At 40.8% G+C, this 20140-nt stretch overlaps 3 protein-coding genes across 5 annotated transcripts; 2 read left to right on the forward strand and 1 right to left on the reverse strand.

Moving 5' to 3' along the window:
- Positions 1-1513: 1513 nt before the first annotated feature.
- On the reverse strand, positions 1514-6825 carry arl6ip5a (ADP-ribosylation factor-like 6 interacting protein 5a). Its single transcript, XM_053636349.1, has 3 exons — positions 6047-6825; positions 2918-3135; positions 1514-2490 (listed from the first exon to the last, which is right to left on the reverse strand). Exons 1-3 carry the CDS (start codon positions 6223-6225, stop codon positions 2315-2317), a joined length of 573 nt encoding a protein of 190 aa, XP_053492324.1. The 5' UTR covers positions 6226-6825; the 3' UTR covers positions 1514-2314.
- A 113-nt stretch (positions 6826-6938) lies between these two features.
- Positions 6939-13330, forward strand: trnt1 (tRNA nucleotidyl transferase, CCA-adding, 1). 3 transcript variants are annotated; one of them, XM_053636346.1, is made up of 8 exons: positions 6939-7021; positions 7320-7506; positions 7818-8011; positions 10131-10269; positions 10356-10482; positions 10782-10975; positions 11297-11550; positions 12339-13330. In XM_053636346.1, exons 2-8 carry the CDS (start codon positions 7368-7370, stop codon positions 12585-12587), a joined length of 1296 nt encoding a protein of 431 aa, XP_053492321.1. In that variant the 5' UTR covers positions 6939-7021; positions 7320-7367; the 3' UTR covers positions 12588-13330. The 3 variants fall into 3 exon arrangements, with proteins under 3 accessions (XP_053492321.1, XP_053492323.1, XP_053492322.1); XM_053636348.1 differs by having other exon boundaries at positions 7350-7506; XM_053636347.1 differs by having other exon boundaries at positions 7368-7506.
- Positions 13331-13424: 94 nt separating this feature from the next.
- On the forward strand, positions 13425-18475 carry avpr2b.1 (arginine vasopressin receptor 2b, tandem duplicate, 1). The gene is made up of 2 exons (XM_053636350.1): positions 13425-16995; positions 18157-18475. The coding sequence occupies exons 1-2, from the start codon at positions 16152-16154 to the stop codon at positions 18354-18356; spliced, it is 1044 nt and encodes a 347-aa protein (XP_053492325.1). The 5' UTR covers positions 13425-16151; the 3' UTR covers positions 18357-18475.
- The last annotated feature ends 1665 nt before the right edge of the window (positions 18476-20140 follow it).

Genomic DNA, 20140 nt, shown 5'->3' on the forward strand with positions numbered 1-20140 from the left:
GAACTCTGTTTTACCATGGTCATTTTTAAACAATTAATAACAACATTAACTTCACCAAGTTTACATTTTATTTGATACTCGACCATACCTAATTTAGATTAACATTTCTGAAACACACACACATAGGTATACACTCCATTCAAAAAGACAAGAGAAGAAATGATTTTTTGAAATGCAAAGCTGGCACCTGAAATCCCACCACAATAATACAGAAGTGACTTTTGAAATAACCAAAAACAAATATATAAAATGGGTGCACGTTCGCCTCACACCTCCAGGGTCGGGGGTTCGATTCCCACCGTGGCCCTGTGTGTGCAGAGTTTGCATGTTCTCCCCATGCTGCGGGGGTTTCCTCCGGGTACTCTGGTTTCCTCCCCCAGTCCAAAGACATGCATGGTAGGCTGATTGGTGTGTCCAAAATGTCCGTAGTGTATGAATGGGTGTGTGAGTGTGTATGTGATTGTGCCCTGCGATGGACTGGCACCCTGTCCAGGGTGTACCCCGCCTTGTGCCCGATGCTCCCTGGGATAGGCTCCAGGTTCCCCCGTGACCCTGAAGGAAGGATAAGAGGTATAGAAGATGGATGGATGGAATATATAAAACAACAACTATATAAACATTTCCATTACATTTAAAATCCACCCTCTCCAATCCTAGTCCATCAAAGCACAAAAAACAAATTCATTATGTTTTATTTATAAAAATACCAGACAATATACTGGAAGAGGCTACTGAAACTGTGAATCTAGCTTCTAAACCAGGGGATGAGCAATTCTTCTCCTGAAGGGCCGCTGCACTGTCCTGCAGAGTTTAGCTCCATACTTTAGCAGTTAACAAGCTAACGTTATCAAGATGTGGAAAACCGATTGTCCTCATTCAACTAAATACAAGTTCACATACTGCTCATTAACAAAGCAATAAGTTTTAGCCTGGAAGTTTCCTCTCCTCAGCTACAATGCAGTATTATGAATGATTGTCTGACTGCTGCCTCAGCTGGCATTACAATCAGCCTCCATGTTTGAAGTAATTCAAATGATGTAAATCAGTGCTTCTCAAACCAGTCCTGGAGGACCCCCAGCACTGCACATTTTGTATGTCTCCTTCATCTAACACACCTGATTCAACTCATCAGCTCATTAATAGCTACAGACTGCAAGACCTGACTTGGGTGTGCCAGATAAGCAAGACCTACAAAAAGTGCAATGCTGGGGGTCCTCCAGGACAGATTTGAGAACCCCTGATGCAAATGATAAAGTTTCATGAATAGGAAAGCCTATTTTCAGATGTATCTACCTCATCGGAGAATGATTTATCAGGAACATTTTACTGGGGCACAGCAACAACAACAAAAAAAGGTCTAGCGCCACTCCTAGTGTTCTATCGAAAAATAAACACTTTAAAGTTATGTAGCAATTATTTAGATCAAGTTTTGATTTAAAGAAAAAAAATCATTTTCAAGGTTTTCCAGTATTTCAAAACGCCAAATAGATGAGCCATTAAAGAGTGTACTGTGGGGGGAAAAAACACTTTATTTATTTATCATTTGTCATTCAATAACATGGAGTGTTTTTGTTGTAATTAATCCCTCGCACACCAAATGTAACACTGAATTTTTAGACACATTTGCACAACTTCATGTTAACAGTGATTTCTTCATTATTCATACCAAACGGTGGTATTTTTGACTGATTTAACAGCTAACAAACAAGATTTTGTAACTCAGAAAATGTTGAAGACAACACTTAAGACTTTCACAGTCTACATGATTCCTTTGCATGATTTCCTCTTGAACTAAGACATGCTGCTATGCACGCCTGTTCAAGTTAAATGAGATGCATTCAAATACAGGAAAATCACAGAAAACACGGAAATAATACCAATGGACTTTGGTTTTTCATAAATGAAATAAAGCTCATATAAATCAAGAAGGCATGAGAAGAAGTGTACCTTCAAGTCATGTTAATGGTACTTGAGCCCAGAAGCCAATTTCCTAGTTTACTCATAGAGTTTACTCATCTGGCAACTCTCATCATCGTAGTTATTATCATGTTAGCATCGAATCCTGCAACATTCCCATCCTACATCTCACAAAAGTTCTCATAATCTTTGGTTCTTTCTATTTAAAAAAAAAAAAAAACATTCATAGAAAAATTGTGCTTTGCAACATTTGTAAATGACCTCATGTCATGTCACTTGATCGACATCTCACTGCAAGCATTTAAGCATACTTTCACACATCTTTTGGAGATGTAATCATCCGTACACCTGGATATTGATCATGCAGAATGAAAACAAGGAAACATTCCTTGAGCAGTCATTCCTTGAGCTTGCTCTCCAGGAAGTCTTGAACCTTGCTTAAATTCTCTTCCTGTTGGCCGAGTGCTTCCAGTAGAATGCCCATGGGTGACTTTTTCAGCCCTGCGCTCTCCATCTTATTCTCCAACTTGTTCTTCATGTTGCGTAGACGCAGCGAAGCATGAACGAATATCACTGGAATGCAAAAGGACAAGATTTGAGCTGCACTGAGATGCTTTGTCTTGTAGTTTTATTTTCACCAATACCACTAAACTAGCACACTGAATCTGGGGTAAGAATATGTATACAGTAATATACATGGGTTAGATATTACATTACGACAAAGAACTATTATTTCAAAAAGCTCCTTAACAAAATTAGTGTACTTTTTGTATGCTATACTTTCCACAGCAATGTGCTATGTGGTCCTCTTTGGGGGGAAAAAAAAAATTGTAAACAGATACCATTATGTTCAGAAAATCAAGACACTGGCTTGTACGGTTATCATTTCCCATATTGTTACATCCTAATTTGGAACAATGAACATTGACGCCACCGAGTGTGGTGGTCTTCCTCAATCAGCTGAATCATCAATCACAAGACATGAACCAATCTCACTCACAGATTAGCGGGAGTTTAATCCCCAACAAGAAGACCATGACTCCGCCAAAGAGAGACATAAGGAGGTAGCTGGCAAAAATCACTAAAAAGACAAACAGTGCAGGGTTGTCCTTCTTAAAGTTCTTGATTATAGCTTTGTTGTCTGCAGCCCACACAGCGCCAAGGAACACTGCTACGATTACTGCTGCTCCGGTGAACATGCCAATGGGGTACATGAACCTGAGGACAGAGATGAATGGACATATCACTAAAGGAAAACGCACAGTATTTGAAAATGGTGACATCTAGTGATGGACTGAGAATAAAAACAAATCCTAATTCGATCTTCAAGACAGACCTCCAAACTAGATACATGATAATTTCAACAGTTTCTCATTATATAACTCAATTTCAGCATGTGAATGACGCACAGCGTATCTAAACATTACAAAACTGGACGAGACATGCTGGGTGAGGTTCTGTGAAAATGTAGCGCAAACATGCTATCGGAATGTTTTCAGTAACCAATGCAAAAGTTCATTCAAATGAGTTAAATATTTCAGTATTCTCATTACTGAATAGAGCTTCCTGGAGTCAAGATCCCTTTCCTGACACTTTTCATGCTGTGAGGGGTGAGGATTTCTCCTTTTATTTATTTATTTATTTATTTATTTATTTATTTTTAACTTGAATTCATGATCATGATGCATATTTAGTGTCTTATATTACAGTACAACAATTTAACATGAAATGAAAGGATTATAAGGATATCAGGTCATTATAAACTCAAATAATTTAGCAGGTTGTATATTTAAATGTGACATAGGAAAAATAGCGATGACCAAACGAACAGCTTTGGGGACGCCGTTGAAAGCTGGCTCCTATGACATTTTCATATCTGCTTTTATGTCTTAACATCATTTACATTTACAGCATTTAGCAGACACCCTTATACAGAGCGACACACAGAAGTGCTTTGTAGTCTCGATCAAACATACCCTCACGCTATTTCATTAGGTCAGGGAGTATGTTTACCATCAGCCTGTACACCCTGTTGGGTTTTGAAAAGAAAACATAAGACGAGGATAATTTTTTTTTATTTTTTTAAATAATAAAAATACCCCTCAACCAATATTATCAAGGACATTTGATCATACTTCACTTTCTAATAACTGGCCAAGATTTTAGGTCTTTTTCTCATCGATTCTCATGTACTCAGCTCTATGTCTGCATGTGTTTTGCCACATTTAAAGGAAAACTCCTTCCTGAAATATGAAATGTGTATCTATTGAAATATTTGTGATGTGTTTAGCGAGTCATGTGCTGATTTGTTGACTTGTGCTGTACTTTTTATTTGTTATTCACAAGAACACAAGCGCTCCCTGGGATTAGCTCCAGGTTCCCCCGCGACCCTGAAGGAGGAGTAAGCGGTAGAAGATGGATGGATGGATGGATGGATGGAAGAACATAAGCTTTGTGTTTCACTCACAATTTTCCAGCAACATGGTCATATTAATGAGAAATTCAAGACAGAATTAAGGTTACAGTAAACCTTGGACGAAAAGGTTCATGAATGCAATGCAGACATACGACACAGCTGAGCCGATTTAGGGAGGAGACTCGTTGGCATCTGTCAAGGGGTGGGATATATTAGGCAGCAAGTGAACAGTCAGTTCTCGACATTGATGTGTTGAAGGCAGAAAAATTAGGCAAGTGTAAGGATCTGAGTTTCTTTGACAAGGCCCAAGTTGGGATGGCTAGATGACAGAGTCAAAGTATCTTCAAAACAGCAGGTCTTGCTGGGTGTTCCCAGTATGCAGTGGTTATTACCTACCAAAAGTGGTCCAAGGAAGGACAACCAGTGAACTGGTCACAGGGTCATGAGCGCCCAAGGTTCATTGATGCTCATGGGGAGCGAAGGCCTGCCCATCTGGTCTGATCCCACAGAAGAGCTACTGCAGCACAAATTGCTGAAAAATTTAATGATGGCTATGATAGAAACATGTCAGAACACACAGAGCATCACAGCTTATAACTGCAGACCGGTCAGAGTGCCCATGCTGACCCCTGTTCACTGCCGAAAGCGCCTACAATGGGCACGTGAGCATCAGAACTGGCCCATGAAGCAATAGAAGGTGGCCTGGTCTGATGGATCACGTTTTCTTTTTCATCATATGGACAACTGGGTGCCTATGAAATGGCACCAGGATGCAATATGGGAAGAATTCAAGCCTGCAGAGGCAATTTGATGCTCTGGACAACGTTCTGCTGGGAAACCTTGGATCCTGACATCCATGTGGATGTTACTTTGACACGTACCACCTATCTAAACACTGTTGCAGACCAAGTACACCCCATCATGGCAACAGTATTCCCTAATGGCAGCAGCCTCTTTCAGCAGGATAATGTGCACTGCCACACTGCAAAACTTGATCAGGAACGGTTTGAGGAACGAAGAGTTCAAGGTGTTGACTTGGCCTACAAATTCCCCAGACCTCTACTGGATCAAGTATCTGTGGAATGTGCTAGAAAAACAAGTCCAATACATGAACACCTCACCTCACAACTTACAGGACTTAAATGATCTCCTGCTAACGTCTTGGTGCCTTCAGAGGTCTTGTGGAGTCCATGCCTTGACAGAGTTGTTTTGGTGGCACAAGCGGGACCTACCAAGGGGCTGACTGGTGTATATTATGAAAGATGACGTGGCTTAAAAGTATACTTTGAAAACAAAAGTTGTGACTAGACTAATATATGTAAGGAGAGTGTCACATGAAAACTGCTCCCTCTTGGGGCTGGAGTTGGACTTCATTCACAAACTCTACTGAGTCTCTGTGGATCTGGCATGAAGACGGTCAGCAGTTTATAGCCATCATGTCATCAGGGGCAGCTCTCACTGTGGGTGGCTATATTTACATCCAGCAAGTACCTAATGTTTCCATATTGGCAGAAATGTTGAAACAGTGCAGCTCATTACCCGGATCACAATGTCCTATAACCCCCTCCCCCCCAAAGCAAATATTAATAAATATCAATAAAGATGCGTGTTGAAATGAAAAGAAATTCACTACAGCCACGTGTTAAATGTGCTAAGAGAAGAGCAGCAGTGTATTCAGTGTGTACAAGAGAGGCTGATGAATCCAGCACTCACCCAACAGCCAGAAACACGACCACTGCCATCGCTAAGTAATTAGTCTGGTAGTAAAGTAAGTTGCTGACCACTCTGTTGTTCCATTTCGGTAAATCGTGAATGTCTGGTTTGGCAAATCGTTCAGATCCAGGGAAGAAATCATCCCACGGTCTAAGCGGCGTTAACTCTACTTTAGCCATTCCGCCTCCTTGTAAACTTCTTGACAGAAGGTGAGCGCTGAGGATCTCATACAACCACAGAGTCTCGCGAGATATCGCGAGACTTTATCGTCATTTCAACTAGTGTAAACATGCTTCGCGTTTATGGTGAACGTTAAAGTATCGCGAGACTTTATCGTAATTTAGAAATATCGCGAGACTTCATCGTCATTTCAACTAATGTAAACATGCTTCGCGTTTAGGGTGAACGTTAAAGTATCGCGAGACTTCATCGTAATTTCAACTAGTGTAAACATGCTTCGCGTTCAGTTTGAACGTTAATGCATATAAACTAAACATGTTCTGTTAGATTATGGTCGATTCATTAACAATTTGGTGACGTGAATCACCAAAATTTGATGTGTAAATGTAAAGGAGAGAACAGGCAATGCAATACACGCGCTGAAACATAAGAAGTAAAGGAAGAGCTTAAGGATGACTTGTTTACAGTGTTTGTAATCAACGTTTTGTGCGGGAATTTAAAATCAGTGAGCAGTATGCCCTTAAAATGCTTGAATTCCGATTACCCCATTTTTAAAACAATTAAAGGGAACTATATAGGGTATGGAATAATGGTTTATTTAATGGATAGCGATTTAGGATTAACCCAATAACATTCTACGCAATCCTATTGGCTGATAAAAGTCTCTGTGTGTCACGTGCCTAATGACGTTGTGCACACACTTGTGCTTGCTCTCAGTTGTCATGGCCGAGCGACGGCATGCAGCAAACTCTACCATAGGGGAACACTGACCTTTGTTGTTGTTTTTTTTTGCAGGTAATTGTGTCTTGTACAACTTTTCTCTCCATACAGCTCAGTATGTGTTGAATAAAAATGTCGTGGACAGCCATTATAATTGGAGCTAAGCTAATGCATGGTTATTAATCACAAACAGACCTCTATAGAGCATGCTACATGCTGGCTTTCTACGATAAATAATAAAGTTAACATTACAGGTGAAATAATGATAAAATTCCGTTTGTGCGAGAGAATAAAACAGTGAACATATAGAGCTGATATTACCCCGTAAAAGAAACACACAAACTAAATTAGAAGGACTGTATTTTGCTTGCAGTGGCAGAACGTCTTCATATGTAATTTACAGCTGTTTATCCACTGCCAGATGTGGGGAAGAGGATTTCTTATCCCCCAGGTGCTAAAAACAATTCGCCTCACGTGGAGTCACAGACATTTCTTCACCATGCAGCTGAAAACCAAGGAGTTCCGGTCATTATTCACTGATGGACTGAATGCCCTAGCAGGTAAAACTGACAAACTACCCATGGTGCATCTGTTGAATTGCTTGCATAGTAAAATTACATAATACATCAGGAACTGTCCACTTCGATATAATAATCTTTTCTGCAGGAATTGATATTGTTTTTGTGTATATGTATGTCTACAAACATACAGTATTCATCTTGAGAAAAAGCTTTATCCTGGTCAGGGTCATGGTGTTTAATATTCCAAGCATTCAGTCTGTCCCTTTTGGGTTAAAATGGTTTATTGAATTCAGTAAAATTTGGATGAAAATAAAGAACACAATTTTCAGTGAATGGTGATGTTTGTCCAGAGATTTTTCAGAAGCACCAGTTTGAGCTGAGGATTGCAGGGGGAGCCGTACGGGACCTTCTGGCAGGGAACCAACCTGAAGATGTGGATTTTGCTACTACTGCGACACCTGAGGAGATGAAGCACATGTTCCAGACTGCAGGGATCAGAATGATCAACAACAAAGGAGAGAAACATGGTACCATCACTGCCAGGGTGAGAGAGCGGTCCCACACCGTCGTGCACTGTCCAAATGTCTTTTCAACCGCTTTTCACTTTGCGTTACTTGTTTATCCAAGATGCATAATGAAAGTTCTCAGCACATGGATGCGTCTTATTTAACAAAGGTTTGGGCACCCTGGGCGCACGGTGGCTTAGTGGTTAGCACGTTCGCCTCACACCTCCAGGGTCCGGGGTTCGATAACCCGCCGGGGCCATGTGTGTGCGGAGTTTGCATGTGCTCCCCCAGTCCAAAGACATGCATGGTGTGTCTAAAGTGTCTGTAGTGTATGAATGGGTGTGTGAGTGTGTATGTGATTGTGCCCTGCGATGGACTGGCACCCTGTCCAGGGTGTACCCCACCTTGTGCCCAATGCTCCCTGGGATCGGCTCCAGGTTCCCCCGCGACCCTGAAGAAGATGGATGGATGGATGGTTTGGGCCATCCATCCAAATTGGCCATCCATTAGCCAAATTATATATGTTACATATAAATTATATACAGGTGCATCTCAAAAAAATAAGAATTCCGAAAAATGGATTCCAGTGAATATCATCAATAAGGATGCACCGATACCGATGCCAGTACTCGGGTGTCGGCCCGATACTGTGCCCATGTACTCGTACTCGTACTTGTAAAACTACCCCGATACAACCGCTCCGATACCACTTTATGACAACGTGACATAGCCTAACCTCTCGTCAGTTGAGCAGGTAGTCAGAAGAGGAGCAATGTCAGCAATTTGGAGATATTTTAAGATATGTGATGGTGATAAAAGTACTACAAACTCTGCTCTGCTAAACTGTCAAGAGGAGGGGTAAAAATAGCTCATTTAACCCAAGCAATTTGATTAAACATCTAAAGAACAAACAACGCCGAGTGCAAAGAGTTTGCTAATGCTAGCAGCATTAACAGGGAAACCACAACAACCAACTTTGCAGCTAATGCTGGAGAAGCGAGAGAAAATGTCCAGAGGCAGTAAAAATAACAGAAGCTCTTATCCAGTTCATTGCTCTTGATGACCAACCGTTGTCAGTTGTCGATAATACAGGATTTCGTCGTCTTCTTGGTGTACTTGAGCCAAAGTATGAGATTCCCAGCCGTCACCACATTACAGATACTGCATTACCAAAGCTGCTTGACTTGGTTAAAAAGCACATCAGGAACCTGTTGCAGGACATTTCGGCCTTCAGCTTCACCACTGATATTTGCACAAGCAGTGTCAGCCCAATGTCTCTTATAGGTTTAACAGCACAGTGGATTGATGAGGATTTCACTCCCCAGAGAGTCGTTTTACAAGCAACGCAGTTTAGGGGTTCGCACACTGGCCAAGCCATAGCAGGTGCGTTTGATGACATGCTTCAGACATGGGGCATTCCGAAAAGTGTGAAGTACTCATATCGGTACTTGGTATCGGCAAGTACCCAAACTTGTACTTGGTCTGAAAACAGTGGTATCGGTGCATCCCTAATCATCAAATGCTTCATGCAAATGAGAGTCAGTTAAGAAGCTCGAAACATCAAGAGATGCAAGCTGAAGCTTTTGGAATGGCCCTCACAGTCACATGACTTGAACATCATTGAATATGTAGATCTTGAACATGCTGTTCGTGCAGTCCGGCTACAAAAAGCTTCTGCAAGCTGTGAGATCTATCGAATAGGGTATTACTAAGTATTGACTTAGTGGGATATACAAACTTTTGCCAAAATTACTATTTTTTGAGGTCACCAAATATAAAGTAGGATTAAAAAATATATGTATAGTTTGTTCTAGCAGTTGTTTTCTTATTTTCTCTTCAGACATCAAAAAAATATGTCATTTGGCCAGGGTGCCCAAACTTTTTTTAATTTGTCCATATAGAGGTAACCTAATAATAATTTTATTTATACTTTTGATACAGATTGTATTACTGTGAGTTGACTTGCCTTTATATTGCATTTACATGTGCATGCTGAAAACAAACTCGGTTGCCTTCATATACTTAAACTAATCATATGTGTTGAAGGTTATCAAATGGACATGTAAAATATTAAAATGCCAAGTATTGGAGTCATCTCATTATGCGTTGGATCAAATTGATTTCAAATGTTAAACTGTTGGTTCAATTCACATACAGCTGCATAATGAGAACTTTGAAGTGACCACTCTGCGCGTGGACGTACAGACAGATGGGAGACACGCTGAAGTGGAGTTCACTACCGACTGGCAGAAAGATGCTGAGCGCAGAGACCTCACAATTAACTCCATGTTCCTTGGTACATCGCGATTTTGCGCCACATTGGATTGCAGATTTTCTAAATTGCACTTCAACCTTTTACTTGTATTTTAACCGTCTTTTTAGGGCTGGATGGGACCTTGTATGATTATTTCCAAGGTTATGAGGATCTCCAGAACAGAAAAGTTCGCTTTGTTGGGAATAGTGCACTTAGAATTCAGGAGGACTACTTGCGGATTCTGAGATATTTCAGGTGTGTTAGCATTCCTGTCTGAGATAATCATTAATTTGTGTCAAACTACTCATTCTTAATTTAAATGTGAATAGCTTTGAACAGAATATCATCAGGTGCTCTACAATCTGCATTAGTAACAGATTGTATCAGTGACTGCTGTGTGTTTGCATGTAAGGCTGCACAATATGGTTAAAATGTTGTCATTTTTATGATGTATATTGTAATAGTGAAAAGCCTTACCATTTAAGCAGGTTAAGTACTGTTGACAGAATCCAAATATTCATCAAGACCAAACAGTCTGTGTATGATTGTTGCAGGTTTTATGGGCGTGTGGCAACCGAGCCAGGGCAGCACGATCCAGACACTCTGGAGGCAATCCGGGACAACGCACGAGGCCTGGCAGGAATTTCAGGGGAGAGAATCTGGGTGGAGCTAAAGAAGATGCTGGTGGGGAATCATGCGGCTCACCTGCTCGAGCTTATTTATGAGCTAGATTTGGCTCAGTACATGGGTAAGATATGCAAACACAATGGACTTGCACTAGAAAGTCACACTTTTTTGTTTATGAATGTTATGTATAGGGAATGTGCAGTTGGTTACTATAAAGCAGTTTCTCAGAGGACCTGAGTATTCATTGCTCTTGTCATGTAGTTGAGCAATATGGCATTGACTTGGGTAAATATAAGCCTAATGGGATATTTTTTTGCCTTATATAAAGGTTGAGCAGTTGGTATTTGGAGAGGTTTTAATGTATTTTGTAAAAATTTATTAATGCAACAATTTCATCCTAATTTTCATGGGGATTCCTGACTTGTTTGGTGTCATTCTCCAGGTCTCCCAGCAGATGTCAGTATTGTGGAGATGAAGCAGGTGTACCAGAGGACTCAAGGCAGCTCTCCTAAACCAATGACCGTGCTCTCAGCTCTGCTGCGTGGCCCAGAAGACGTGGAAAGGCTGGATCTGCGGTTGAAGATCTCCAGAGAGGAGAAGACCCTCGGCATCTTTCTGCTGAAGCACAGACGAGACCTTGTTAAGGGACATGATGAGAACGATGGCCTGAAGCCATTCACTGATTTCATTACTGATGTAAGTAAACCCACTGGTTGTGAGAAGGTAGAGTGTGATAAATACACAGTACAACACTTGTACAATCCTAACTGATGGTGAAAATGACAGATTTCAAGAATTTTTTTGCCAGGCTGGTTCTTCAAGTCATCAGACTTTCCTACACTGCACGATTTGTTCAGAATAAAACACAACACGCTTTCAGATTAGGGTCATATAATCAGCAGAAAATGTGGACACCTTTCACAGTTGTCAGGAGGGAGGCAATCAGCCTGATTATCCTGAAGTGTGGTCTATGCATTAGGAGTAACTGATCTGTTCATGACTCTGACTAAATATAGTGTAAAATATTTCCACTTGAAAAAAGATGACCCAGTGTATAATTAAATTCGGAAGCTAGTAGGGTGAAATGTAATGATAATATTAAGGGCCTATAGCAAGGAAAGGCACAAAAATCCAGTATGATGTCTGAATATAATATATATATAATAATATATAAGACACAAAATTAATATGAATGTGTAATATGAACATTATAAAATCATTAAAGTACAATATGAAAGAGGGAGGCATAGTGGCGCATTGGGTAACTTTGCTGTCTCATAGCTCCAGGGTCCCCAGTGTGGAGTTTAGACTGTTTTGACAGAAATATTACCCTCAGTGTACAGTCACCGTGTTCACCAACTCAGTAAATGTACATTGTTCTATTATAAACCTAAAACTCCACCTTCAGAATCATAATTATTGAGCCTTTTTTATTTAAGTTAGTAACACTAAGATTGTAGGTTGGGATTTATTTACATTTGTAGTCCCGAGAACCAGATGCCCAGAGCAAAGTGCTGGAGCTCCTGAAGTACCAGGGTGAGAGGAAGCTCCTGGCTGAACTGCATCGCTGGTCCGTCCCTCGTTTTCCTGTCAGTGGCCACGACCTGCGTCGCCTGGGAATCACCTCGGGCAAGGAGATTGGTGCGACCCTGCAGGAGCTCCGTGATGTCTGGAAGAAAAGCCGCTACCGACTGGACAAGGAGGAACTCTTGAGTACCATCAGCAGGTCCTAATGTAAGACAAAGAAAACCATTGAGAGAGGGTTGTCTCAGTGAGGTGCTCCTACCTCCATACGATGTACAGCTAATCACGAGACGAGAGGTATGGAGGAAAAACTGACTGTATGCAGGTTGAAGAATGTGTAATTTTGGTAATCTCCTACCTATCCTAGCTACATGAGAGGTAGGAATATTTGGCGAAGGTCTATCAACACAGTTTAAACAGTTGCACGCCAAGGATTTGTCTGAAAAAAGAGTAAAAGTCTAAATAATAAACATAAATTCTTGGTGTGTCTAGATGGACAGAAACTCCACACTGCTTCATATACTTCTCAGCCAGGCTTCACTTTTCTTCACCCTCCTTTAATATCAGTTAAATAGTTTGCCATTTGACTCTTGTTGATAATTCTTGTCAATTCAATGGCATATATATTTTTTATGTTTATTATGCTTTTGTAATTTGCCCTTTATAGGTTGCACAATTATCAGTAGAAGAGGTAATGTTCAGCTGGCTCTGAAAGAGAACAACGTTTGCCTAATTCAGCTATGGTCATGAGTTCATTATGGATTAAAAAAAGATTGCAGGTTGTGTTGCACTTGTTTGTCTGACTTTGAAGTAAACAGAAATACAAACTAAAAGGTCATCTGCCATTTTGTTGTTAATGGCCCACATTAAACTTTCAAAAGAATTCACACAAGAGGCATTGTTTTTTGTTATGTTTTTTTAAAAAATAAAAATGCACACTATGCCAATTGGAGTTGGTATTTGCATGCATGTGATTAATGGTGTGTTTTAGCAGTGAATGTAAATATGAAGACAGATGAGTGTAAAAACCAACAGTAGCCTAAAATTTATTTCTTGCCTGTGCTGTGCATTCAGTAATCCCAATCTTACGCTTGTTTACTTGATCTTAATGCTGCGTTCGACACCATAGATCACCATAGGCCAAAAATCTATACACAAAAGCTGTTAGAATACAATCTGCATTTAGAAGGATGTACACTTGCATCATCCACTGCAATCAAAAACCTGGGTGTTATATTAGACAGCAACCTGTCATTTGAAAATCATATTTCCCAGGTAACAAAAACAGCGTTCTTCCACCTTAGAAATATTGCCAAGCTACATAACATGTTCTCTGTTTCTGATGCAGAAAAACTAGTTCATATGTTCACTGGATTATTGTAATGCACTGCTAGGTGGTTGTCCTGCATCCTCAATAAATAAGCAAGAGTTAGTCCAAAATGCAGCTGCTAGAGTGCTTACCAGATCATCTCTACACTGATTACCTGTTAAGTTCCATATCGATTATAAAATACTGCTACTGGCCTATAAATCCCTAAATGGCCAAGATCCTTTGTATTTAACCAATCTTCTATCACGTTACAATCCTTCACGCTCTTTAAGGTCACAAACCTCTGGACTTTTGATAATACCGAGGATATCAAAGTCTATTAAAGGAGGTAGAGCTTTTTCACACTTGGCTCATAAAGTCTGGAATAGCCTTCATGATAATGTTCGGGGATCATACACACTCTCTCAGTTTAAATCCAGATTAAAAACACATTTCTTTAGCCTAGCATTCCCATAACACATCTCATAACCTTGAACTCCAGTTATCGCTGATCAAATGATGACAAATGCACATGGTCATCTCTGCCTGAAATGCAATGAATAGCAGCTACGCTAATCCTTCTTCATTTGTTTCCTGTTCCTACCTTGGGATGCCCATCCTGAGGTAATCAGTGATTACTGGGGACACACTTGGAATCCGTGAAGATGGCATTGGACTGCAATTGATGCGGGCAGATTTGGTGCGGCGTCTTGGGACTGCAGTTGAGGTGATGGTTTTGGACTATATTTGCACAGACAGACTTTGCGCTCAGGTCTCCATCGGTGGACAGTTCCTGACTTCAGCGGAACAGACTTCATGTTAAGACTGTGGTGAATTTCCTGATTACATAGTTGCACTCTTTGTTTTATCGTTTAGCACACAGTTATAAGGAATTATTTTTAATTGTTCTATCTGGTGTCACCCAGCTGAGGATGGGTTCCCTTTTGAGTCTAGTTCCTCTCAAGGTTTCTTCTTTATATCATCTCAGGGAGTTTTTCCTTGCCACCGTCACCTCTGGCTTGCTCATTAGGGACAAATTTATCAATGTAAAATTTAGATCTGAAATTGATATATTTCTGTAAAGTTCTGTAAATTTATATATTTCTGTAAAGCTGCTTTGTGACCATGTCCATTGTGAAAAGCACTATACAAATAAAACTGAATTGTATTGAATTGAATTACGTCCCCCTGACATCACAAGCTTTCCCATCATTGTTTGAATGCTTTAATTTTCTGCAGTGATTTTCAGATTCCATGGAATTAAGGGAAGTAAGGTTTTCCTCCACTTTTCAGTTAATTGAGGCGTGCTTTATTGGATACAATGTAGAAGATTGGCTTGGCCAATGCAGAGTCTTCCTTCTGTTTGCTTTGATGACTCAGTACTGATTTATTCTTGTAAATAGACATGTATGTCTCACATTTTGTACTTGTATTACTAAAGCAAATATACACAGTTTACATCTGCACTAAGGATGACAGAGCCAGCAGCTGGTACGGTACCATGTATGCCAAAAGCATGAAAATCCTGAGTTTCACAATTGAGTGTAATTGTTTTTAATGGTTTTCCAACATTTCATTATTTCCTTCATGTTAGATCTTTTTTGGTCTCGAATGTCTGTGTAATCATTGCTGCAAAACATGATAGGCTTCTCAGTAATCATGAGTCTATCATAATCCCTTGTTTGTGCTGAATGACAGACACCTTACTGTTAAGGTAGAATGGATTTCACTGGTGGATATTGCCATTTTTTCCCCTCTGTCCTCCACCACGCTTGTTTCCTCAGCTGATCTGTTTTAGGCCAGTTAATAAGTACATAACATCTGTTTTTCATTTCTTTTTTTTCTTTTTCTTTTCTTTTTTTTTTAATAGTTGCTTAATTTTTTTATAGTTGCTCTACTTAATGTGTCTACTGTGGTTCTGATAGAGCTGGTTTGTGTAAGATCAAGCTTTTTAGAAAATAATATTGGCTTCTTAGCAAGTATAAGGCTTGATTTGCTTTTATATGAAGCCTTCGGAAAGGACACGTGATTTGTGCGTAAAAGCGCATCAATCCATACACGGCGCATAGGACACCGGGGCATTGGCAGCGCTGATTTAGGCAAACAGACGAATCAATCTAAAGAAAGACGTTTACGTGTGCATTACGCAGAAGGTGTCTTGTATCAGGTTGAGGTGGCAAAGTCACACGATTCCTTGACTCGCCTTGACATTCTTTAAGGGAAGGGGCGTGCAGGAGTGTGGTGCTGAAGGACAGCTCCTCTTTTCCACACCGTCGGAGACTTTATATTTAAATAAACTTCTCTGACTTGCTAACAACTCCAGTCTGCATCTTCACTCCAAAGTGGTCAAGTCAGCGTTCCTTTGTTTTCCTACATGCATCCTGAGTCCCAGAGTTCTCTGAAGTCACGAATGAGTCGCCACCACTCAGAGTCGCAGCGCTAATTGTTTCTTTCATGGTGTAAAATGTCGTTCTTGAGCTCAAACCTCAGCAACGCGAGCCTGACGCCGCAAGCACTGGACGATCAGCCGCGAGATGAGAGATTAGCTCTGCTCGAGATCGCGCTGCTCAGTGTGATCTTCCTGTGCGCCTCGGCTCTGAATCTCGGTCTCTTGCTCGTGTTACTGAGGAGACGCGGATCCATGTCTCGCATGCGCGTGTTCGTTTTGCACCTATGCCTGGCGGATCTCACTGTGGCCTTCTTCCAGGTGTGTCCGCAGCTCCTGTGGGACATCACGGACCGGTTCGTAGGTCCAGACTTGGTGTGCCGTTTGGTCAAGTATCTCCAAGTGGTCGGCATGTTCGCCTCTACTTACATGATAGTGGTGATGACAGTAGATCGCTACCAAGCCGTGTGCAACCCCATGGGCACGCTGCAGAGGAGGAGAGCGCGCTGGAACTTGCCGGTGTGCATCGCTTGGACAGTGGCGCTCGTGGGCGCCCTGCCGCAGATTTTCATTTTCTCCCGCGTCCAGGTGGCTCCGGGAGTCTTCGACTGCTGGGCACAGTTCGTGCATCCGTGGGGACTTAAAGCCTACGTGACCTGGACAACTTTGGTCATATTTGCACTGCCTATCTTGGCGGTGATCGTGTGCCAGGTATGCATTTGCCGCGCCGTGCAGGTCAGCCTGCACACCGAGACGCACCGAGAGGGCTGCGCCAATGCCACCAGCGTGGTTGGGCTCTCCAAGGCGCGCATAAAGACCGTCAAGATGACCGTTGTGATCGTCCTCGTTTACGTGGTTTGCTGGGCGCCTTTCTTCACCGTGCAGCTGTGGTCAGTGTGGGACGAGGACGCTCCGACTGAATGTAAGTGCGGCGCGTTATGAGTGGATGCTCTGATAGATTACTTTCTTTGTCAGTTTATGAACAAAGGGAACTTTTTGGCTCCAATAAAAAGTACATAAGGTGCTCTATCTATCATAAGGTTCCCAGATGCGTTGGCACTTTTCCACCCATATTTGAACTGTCATGTTATATCTGCACTCTTCAAGTGGTTCATTAGATCAGAGGATCTCGCACTTTGTGCAGCTGTAGAAACTCCTTGGAATAAATTCCACGGATCCTCTCCGTACAGATTTGTTTTATGAACGTAACAAATCGATTAAAAAAGTTCGGCTCATTATTTAAATATGTAGAATAATATTCTGGCTATTTATTTGAGCTTTTTATTCCTGAACTTATTAATTTTTTTTTTTTTTAAGTAAAATTGTCATTTTGACATATTAGATCTCCTGAAGTTTGGATTAAAACCACTTATTTTAAGGGACCAGTTAATGAGGCTAATAACAATAAGAGATCAATTTTATATATATATATATATATATATATATATATATATATATATATATATATATATATATATATGCGGAGTTTGCATGTTCTCCCCGTGCTGCGGGGGTTTCCTCCGGGTACTCCGGTTTCCTCCCCCAGTCCAAAGACATGCATGGTAGGCTGATTGGCGTGTCTAAAGTGTCCGTAGTGTATGAATGGGTGTGTGAATGTGTATGTGATTGTGCCCTGCCATGGATTGGCACCCTGTCCAGGGTGCACCCCACCTTGTACCCCATGCTCCCTGGGACAGTCTCCAGGTTCCCCCGTGACCCTGAAGAGGATAAGCAGTATAGAAGATGGATGGATGGATAATAGACTCGTTATTTCCGCCTCTGTAACAAAAGAGTCACAAAGGTCCAAAAAAAACAAACAAACTTGGTTCTACTTGGAAGCATTTCAACAACTCTCTGTTATAGGGTTTTACATAGAACTTTTAACGGTTCTCCCAGGGAAGTAAGCAAAGAACTTGAGTGTCACAGCCATTTTACCCATCCTTGTATGATTAAAAGTAGTCAAACTGGAATAGGAAATGTGTCAGTGTTGTTGCTGGTGGGGGGGGAGGGGGGGAAGGGGGGATTGTTAATTATTCTAGCTGTCTTGTGTAGCCATTCTGATCACCTATTGTTTCTGTTTCAGCTGCAACTTTCACCGTCCTTATGCTCCTTGCAAGTCTGAACAGCTGTGCCAACCCTTGCATCTACTTTGTCTTCAGTGGCCCAGTGACCAAGCGACTGTTGGCATTGATGTGTATGAGCCACAGCGAAAGTAAGGGGCCTGTGCCTGAGGATGCCACGATGGTCAGTTCTGTCTACCTGAGCTTAAAGAGTCTCTCTTAGGTAAAAGCCCTGCTCTCACACCTATGGAGCTGCTGAAGAGTCATCATGATAATCGATCATGTCTGAACAGCTACACCAGATAAAATTTTGTCACATTTTGACAAAATCTAATTAGTGACCATGTGATAGATTTGTGTTAGAGTATTAGATGTTGTTCTAGAGTATTGTTCCAGCCACCAGATTACTTCAGGGTACTCTTTCAGTCTTCACTTGTTTAACCCTTAAGGATTCTTTGGCTGCCCAAGAAGCAAACAACCCATGATTTTTCAATGAACCTTGAAAGAATTCTATTTTAAAAGTGTGTGTATGTCCCAAAGTGTGCATTACTGTCGCTGTTGCCACCACCACATCCCCCATCACTCAATACAAGATACTAAATAATAGTCACAGTGTGGATGTGGATATTCCCTTGAACATCCATACTCATGGCCAGGATGTAATTTGTGGTCACAATTTGTCTGTCATGGTTAAAAAAAAAAAAAAAGCAATAAAAACAGGCATGGATAGCCACAGCAGTATATTATTTAATGTTTTTACATGCATTATTTATTTATTTATGCCATATAATTTAATTTAGAGGGTTTAACAAAAATCACTGTGTACTTTAAAACTGTACAGTATTGTAAATTTCAGCATAAAATGAAGGTCAGTAATTTAAACAAACGTAAATACATACGTTCTTATAGAAACATTGGTATTGGATTTTCTAAAAGTGCTACTATGCTAAATGTTCATGCTTTTATTGTACACTCTGCTTGTGTGTTTCATTTTAATTGCCAATAAAGTGTTTGTGTAAATATTTACAGTATAGCCTTTAGAAACATACGTCAAAAATAAGCATGCAAAATTAAAATGCACACTTTCTAAAAATAACACAGTATTTCCTAATGCCCTGAGACATTCTAAAATCTATAAAACTATCCACACAAACATAATAAATAAAAGGATTTAGACTCACTAGCCACATTAATAGGAACACATGCACACCTGCCCATTTGTGCAATTATCCAATTAAGCAATCATGTGGCAGTGGCACAATGCATAAAATCATGCATTTATGTGTCAAGAGCTTCAGTTAATGTTCACATCAAACATCAGAACAGGGAAAAATCTAATCTCAATGATTTTGACCATGGCATAGTTATTGGTGCCAAACGGGCTGGTTGGATTTCAGAAACTGCTGGTGTCCTGTGATTTGTACACATAATAGTCTCTAGAGGTTACACAGAATGATGCACAAAACAAACAAAAAACATCCAGTGAGTGGCAGCTATGCAGGCAGAAATGCCTTGGTGATGAGAGAAGTCAGAGGAGAGTGGTCAGACTGGTTTGATATGACAGGAAGGCTACACTAGCTCAAATAACCACTCTTTACAACCATGGTGAGCAGAAAAGCATCTCAGAACACTGCACATCAAACACTGTGGCAGATAGCAGGGCTATCAGAGACAGGGCTACAACAGCAGAAGTAGAATGGGCACAGATTTACTGAAATTGGCCAGTCAGAAAAAAAATTGCCTGGGCTTTTTCCAAATTTTAGTTGACCTGCTGGATCCAAACCATGCCGATAAAATTCCTCCAAAACTTCTGGCAAACAGTATTTCCATGAAGCATAGCCAGGGGACCAATGATTTGCCAGGGGACCAATGATTAATATTTTATTGGAAAACTGGTGGAAAATTACAACCCATCATTACCAAAGCTATTATACACTCATCATCCACTTTATTAGGATCACCTGTTTACCTGCACATTTATGCAGTTATCCAATCAGCCAGTCATGT

The sequence above is a fragment of the Ictalurus furcatus genome, chromosome 11 (genome assembly GCF_023375685.1).
Source record: "Ictalurus furcatus strain D&B chromosome 11, Billie_1.0, whole genome shotgun sequence".
Taxonomy (NCBI): domain Eukaryota; kingdom Metazoa; phylum Chordata; class Actinopteri; order Siluriformes; family Ictaluridae; genus Ictalurus; species Ictalurus furcatus.

What these genes read in the sequence shown, in the direction of transcription:
- avpr2b.1 (XM_053636350.1), top strand. Translation starts at nt 16,152, where the DNA reads ATGTCGTTCTTGAGCTCAAACCTCAGCAACGCGAGCCTGACGCCGCAA. An exon ending in CGAGGACGCTCCGACTGAAT is followed by an intron (nt 16,996 to 18,156) that starts GTAAGTGCGGCG and finishes TTTCTGTTTCAG; the next exon opens with CTGCAACTTTCACCGTCCTT.
- arl6ip5a (XM_053636349.1), bottom strand. Translation starts at nt 6,225, where the DNA reads ATGGCTAAAGTAGAGTTAACGCCGCTTAGACCGTGGGATGATTTCTTC. An exon ending in GTCGTGTTTCTGGCTGTTGG is followed by an intron (nt 3,136 to 6,046) that starts GTGAGTGCTGGA and finishes CTCTGTCCTCAG; the next exon opens with GTTCATGTACCCCATTGGCA. An exon ending in GATTAAACTCCCGCTAATCT is followed by an intron (nt 2,491 to 2,917) that starts GTGAGTGAGATT and finishes TTTGCATTCCAG; the next exon opens with TGATATTCGTTCATGCTTCG.
- trnt1 (XM_053636346.1), top strand. Translation starts at nt 7,368, where the DNA reads ATGTGGGGAAGAGGATTTCTTATCCCCCAGGTGCTAAAAACAATTCGC. An exon ending in ATGGTACCATCACTGCCAGG is followed by an intron (nt 8,012 to 10,130) that starts GTGAGAGAGCGG and finishes ATTCACATACAG; the next exon opens with CTGCATAATGAGAACTTTGA. An exon ending in AGATTTGGCTCAGTACATGG is followed by an intron (nt 10,976 to 11,296) that starts GTAAGATATGCA and finishes GTCATTCTCCAG; the next exon opens with GTCTCCCAGCAGATGTCAGT.